This window comes from Quercus suber, unplaced genomic scaffold (assembly GCF_002906115.3).
Source record: "Quercus suber isolate HL8 unplaced genomic scaffold, Cork oak 2.0 scaffold_777, whole genome shotgun sequence".
Classification (NCBI taxonomy): domain Eukaryota; kingdom Viridiplantae; phylum Streptophyta; class Magnoliopsida; order Fagales; family Fagaceae; genus Quercus; species Quercus suber.
In genome coordinates this window covers 84,523-90,735 of record NW_027070213.1, presented here as the reverse complement: position 1 = coordinate 90,735, position 6,213 = coordinate 84,523, and the positions used below count along the sequence as shown (strand labels likewise).

Here is a 6,213-nt window from a genome sequence, read left to right as displayed (position 1 = left end):
CCCCCCTATGAATAGTCCTCCTACGATCGTCTTTTTCTCCCCGATTATATTCTGTGGAGGCTGGAACCTGTGGTCCTCATCTCTGGGTGAAGACTCGCGCTGGTTTTTGTTTCCGTCTCTGAACTTGCTAGACTCCCCCTTCCTTACATACTTTTGCAGTTTCCCTTTCCATATCAACTCCTCTATCTGCTCCTTTAGGTCCTAGCAATCTTCTGTATAGTGGCCATGGTCTTTGCGAAACTGGCAGTATTTCTTTTTGTCACGCACGTTCGGCGATGAATATAATGGCCTTGGCCACTTGAGATAATGCTCGTCCTTAACCTGCGTCAAAATTTTGTCAACAGACATAACTAAAGGAGTGAATTTTACCGTTCTGGGAGTTTTCTCATCTTTCCGTTTACTCCCATCACTGGTCTGACGATCTGGATGCTCCCTTTTTTGCCCTCTACGATCGTCTTCCTTCTTTCCCTTGTCTGCCGGCTTCTCTACATCCCTTATGGAGGCTAATGCATCTTTAGCATTCATGTACTTTTGTGCCTTCAGGAGCATCTCTGCCATCATCTTAGGAGGATTCTTCATGAGTGAAGCCACAAACTCTCTGGACTTCAGCCCTGCCTTGAAGGTCATCAACTGCACTTTGTCATCAGCTTTATCTACCTCCAAGGTCTCTCGAGTGAAGCACTTCACATATGTCCTTAGGGTTTCTTTCTCCCCTTGTCTAATGGTGAGCAAGTGATCCGCTGGCCTCTTAGGGCATTGTCCTTCAATGAAATGGCGTAAAAAGGCGTTGCTCAACTGCTCAAAACTGTCGATGGACGATGTTGGCAACTTGGTGAACCATTCTTTTGCCGCTCCTTTGAGAGTGGTGGGGAAGGAACGATACAGTATCTCGTCAAGGGGCTATTGAAAGCCTAGCGTCATCTTGAAGGTTTTAAGGTGGTCCTGGGGGTCCTTAAGCCCGTCAAACGGCTCAAGTTGGGGTAGTCGGAATTTTGACGGCATTGGACATTCCAAGACTGCCATAGTGAAAGGTGAATCTGTTGCCCTAACCATTCTATCCACGCTTCGATCCGTTTTCTCCTTAATGGCGTTCCTCACCTCGTCCATCTCCCTCCTCATCTCTCGAAGAAGATTTGAGTCTTGTTCATCTAGAGTAGCATGCCCTTGGCGGTCTCTTCTTCTGTGGCTATTTCCCTCATCCTCTTGGTTGGCTCTGGACCAATTCTCCTCCTGTTGAAGTCGTAGCCTCATTTCCTGATTCTACCTGGTGAGCTCTTCAACGGTGGCCACAAGAGCTTGGACTTGCTGAGCTAAGGCTGTTGAATCCGGGTGGGACTCCATTTGAATATAGAAGTTGATGGAAGCTACGTTTTCAAATCTGAATACGAAAATTTCGTCCCCATAGACGACGTCAAACTGATAAAGTGCAAACTCGTCAGTTGAAGTAAGTGCGTCCAAATGGAGCCAAGCCCTTGTATCTGTGATTATAGAAATGGTATAATAGCTCCATTAGGATGGTCACCGGTGTAGTGCCTGCCACAACGTCTCCGATGCCAAAGTTAGTATAAGGAAACTCTTTGGAAAAGAATAATGTAATGTAATGGAACAAGAAGTATTTCTAAGTGTGTCTATGTACCTTATGTTGGTGCTTGTAGTGCTATATATACATTCCCGTATCCCTTAGCCGTTGTGACTATTATGGTGGTTTTAATGCTCCTTTGGGTAACGTCTCATCCCCAGTAATATGGTCCTTAATGGACCTCCAACGGTCTGCACAGCTGGCCTTGTAATCGTCCGAATCATTTATTGACTTCATTGAATGGCTTCTTTGCCTTCGTCAGTGGTGTGGTTATATCACCGGGGATGCTTAGTTGTTTCGTTTGTTAAGGTGACTTCGTCAGTCTTAAAGAATCCGTCCTGGAAAGTCTATCTCATCAGTCCCATCACTTTCAGTCATAATTTTTCAGTTTCAGCAAAATAAGCGATATCCAAACACACACTTAATCTCACTCTGCTTGGTCCTATATATTTTGAAAACTGTAAATTTTATTAATAATCAGTTTAATGAAACACACACACACGCAGATATATATATATATATATTCTTTTCTTTTCTTTTCTTTTTGCAAATATTTATCCATGTTTAAGAGTGGCTAGAGTTTGGGCATTGAGTATATACATTATTAGCGTCCAAAACGATTGAAGATGAAACCCAAAAATATCCCGAATTTACGCAGAAACACCCTGAAGAAGTAGAAACTCTCTCTAGAATTTGACTGTGTCCAAAAGCAAGCACGGGTCCCTACTAGGAATTGAGCAATGACATCTATAAAGTTGTGTTAATATATATTCACAAGTAATTTTTAAGTGTATTTGGTATAAAAAATGATGCTCTTACTTCTCATATTTATGGTATAGTAAGATACATGGCAAAATTTGCCAAATAATATATTTTTCCAAAAAAATTAGGCACGTGGCATGCATTCAAAGTTATTTAGTAAGTTAGACTGTTTTTGAAAATCGAGTTTGGCAAAATCGACTTTGGGCTGGAAAATGAACGTTATAGTGGCGTTTTTTTAGTACCTATAGCAGCGTTTATAAAAAACGCCACTATAGGGTACCTATAGTGGCGTTTTTACAAACGCCACTAAAAAAAACGTCACTATAGCGTTTATTTTCCAGCCCAAAGTCGATTTTGCCAAAATCGATTTTCAAAAACAGTCTAACTAACTAATTAACTTTGAACTCATGCTGAAGAGACCTCTCACGAAGAAGGGGGGGGGGGGAGGGGGGAAAAAGGAGGAAAAGAAGAAGAAGAAAAATTTACTGTAGCTCCAAGAGTGACCTTAGCCATTCAAACTATAATTTGTCTCCTCGGACTTAAATTTACTCAAGTTCCCAGCGTTTTTCGTACTTGTTCTTTTAATAAAATCCTGATTAACTGTGGTTGAGTTCACAAACAGCCTAGTTCTTTTACCCACTCTTTGCAAATTCATTGTATTGGGCTTAATAGGCTCACATCCCATCTCTTTTGGACTTAGGCTACAAATCTTGACCCTACAGCTGCCGTTATGGAAGTGACAAGAGAATGGTTTGGGTTTGAAGGAGAGTAAAGTGGTTGATCAAACCGATGGTGGTGATTGCGTCGGAAATAGAGGCTTTAGTCTGCCAAAGGTTGGATTTGGGTTTTTTTTTTTTTTAATTTTTAGTCTTTAATTCTGTTTTAAATTTTTTTTTATTTAGTTAAAATTAATAAATTAATTTTTTTAATTTAAATGTTGACATGGCATTTTTTAATGCCAAAAAACATTTTTTATTATTAATTTAGGCCACGTGGATATTAATTTACTATTATTTATTCCTACCGTTTGCCACGTCAGCTTTCTCCGATTCTAATGTAACGGTAGGGACCAAAACAAGAAGCGTTTTTCAGGATAGAGACTAAAAGCGGTAAAAATAAAATATATGGACTAAAATGGGTATCGCTTGAAAATGAAAAGACTAAAAGTGGTTTTTCGCCAACATTTTTTTATGGCCCTACCAAGTTACAACTAGAAAACTAGACCCATGAGGTCCACAAAATTTGCATACCAAAATTATTCCAAGATATTGAAACATAATGTTATTAGATTATGTATAAGGAGAGTTCTATGGATTTTTACACAACCTTATTCACTCAAATAATAGAGTTAAATATTATTATCGTTTCACTATTAATGTCTGTTATTCATTTTTAATTGTTTTAGTTATTCACAATTTCTTACTTCTACTAGAAAGAGTTCTCATGCAACACAACAACAAAAAAATAAAAATAAAAATAAAACTGTGCATTGCATAGGCCTATATCTAGTACTTATAAACAAATGAATCTCAACCATGTTTATAAATATATAAGCAACAATTATTATTTAATTAAATTGTTTATTCAAATTCACACACTTTATACCTATTCTTTTTACTGGCTGCATCAACTTAAGCACCTCCTTTTTCACGCAACTAGAAGGTGCCCTATATGAAAATGCTACAAAAACCCTATTAATGCCATTTTTAGCATGGTTCCCAAGATTCATTTCCATCTTCTTAGCACCAAATATCAGAGAAGTGACAAAAATTGAAGTTGATGGCTTACCGGTGTTCTATATATTTTTAATTAATATTTAGAGTGTTTTCATGTATTTTAATGATAAAACCATTAACAACAAAATTATCATTTAAAACAGCTGTATCGGGGGCCTCTATCATGTGGGATATGCTCAAACTAAAAGTGAAATTTTAAGTTGGAGGAAGCAGATCATTGACTAAGTTGAAGATTACATATTCTGTTGAAATTCGATTGTCTTTGTGACCATCCCTTCAGCATTAAAAAATCCATACCAGTTATCTTAACAACTTCAGACACAGAGGCAATAAAACTTAATAAATAAGTGACCCCAAAATTCAACTCTATGATCCTCTTTAATCCTTAGGTGAAATTGTAACTCAATTATTTGCTAGAATATGTTTAGCACTACCTTTTTGGCATCATTATTATAGACGTTGATCTCAAACTATAAATTTATGGTTTTATTAGAGGTTTAAAATAAAAGTTGTTTCAAATTTTTTTCTCGTTATATATATATATATATATATTTAGAATTTTGATCTAGATAGTCATTGAAAGGGGGAAAAGATAGTTTTATTTCAAATCAAAAATTCGTTTTTTCATCTTTAATTCCATACTATAATGTGGAATCCACAATAAATTAGAAGTAATAAAGTTGAAGAAACAAAAATTTGAATTAACACTAACTAAAAATAAATATATTATTTATATGTTTATACATATGTTTGAACGTAGACTTGAGTTGTGTAACATATGATATGGCTTAGCTTAGATGTCATATACAAATGTTAAAGGGGATGGCATGGTTGTTGTTGGTGGTTTGCAGATAATTAGTACAACTTTAGGAACAAATAAGAAATTTAAAGTTTTGAGGCGATGTTCAACCCACTCGAATAGCTACATCAGACCCATATTATTTCAAAGCGTAGCTCAGCCTAAAAATAATATATGTTGCTATTGTTAGTCATATGTTACAAGTTTTGAGTTAAATAACAAAAATCTTATGAATAACTTGTTTGTGTTTCACTTTATACTCCATCAATCACTTTCCAAAAAAATAATAAATAAAGGTTTGGAGGTATGACAAGGGATTCTCAAAGAACTTGAAACAATCAGTATGAACTGATTTCCGAATGAAAGGTTTCAAGATGAGTGTTTTAAAAACATTTTCTTATTTAAGATATAATTTATTTTATTTATATGTTTTTTTTTTCTTTTCTAAATGAAGTATTTTGTATGTGTATATATATAATATTGAGTTGACATTGATATTATCTAACCAATTAACCTTTTCATATAACATAGTAAACATTAGATGATTATTAGAATCAGTTAAGTTGAAGAAACGTTTGAATTAAATAATTATTGTTGCTTATATGTTTATTTATAAATACAGTTATGATTTATTTGTTTATAAGTATGTTTATGATTAACATGGTTATATGTCTAATGGTTTTTTTATGCAAGTTTTTTATATATGACCTATCTTGCAAGAATAGGTAAAGGTCTTTTTAATTTGTTGTCGTCATTTAGTTAGTTTAGTCCATAAACGTTACAACTCAATTACTTATTTAAATTATGTTTAGCCACGACTTTTTAGGAAAGTAGAGGAATTTAAGAGGTTTTGTTTCTTCCGAATTGAGGGTTATAGCTCATTTTTATTTTGAACAGGTTCAAAAGTTTCCATTGTAATTTATATATTCCTCATTAGGCTAATTAGGACTTTTCTATAGTGTTTTGTTTCTAATTTACGTAACAATATATTTTTTACAAACATATTAAATATTTTTTAGTATTATTAAAAAAATCATTAATCATTCCTATCTTCTACATTTTAGCATCACATTTATAATTATCGAACTATTTTTTATTGTTGTTCAACCAAGTATGGCTTGGGTTGTAAGAAAAACACATTTATATTAGTTTAATGGTTTTTAGTCCACAAGTAGATTTGACATCATTATAATTGATGTTGATTTCAGAGTATAAGTTTAATGATTTTTTTAGAGATTTTGTTTCAATGTTTGCACTTATTGTAGTTACATATTTGTTTAGAGTTTTGTTTTAGATAGTAATTGGAAGAAGGGCCACAACGCCGGGGGGGGGGGGGG

The 6,213-nt window shown here is 34.7% G+C and overlaps 1 protein-coding gene across 1 annotated transcript; it reads right to left on the bottom strand.

Moving 5' to 3' along the window:
* Nucleotides 1-201: 201 nt before the first annotated feature.
* On the bottom strand, nt 202-1,251 carry LOC112008364 (uncharacterized). Its single transcript, XM_024040696.1, has 3 exons — nt 1,051-1,251; nt 370-900; nt 202-321 (listed from the first exon to the last, which is right to left on the bottom strand). Exons 1-3 carry the CDS (start codon nt 1,249-1,251, stop codon nt 202-204), a joined length of 852 nt encoding a protein of 283 aa, XP_023896464.1.
* Between the last annotated feature and the right edge of the window lie 4,962 nt (nt 1,252-6,213).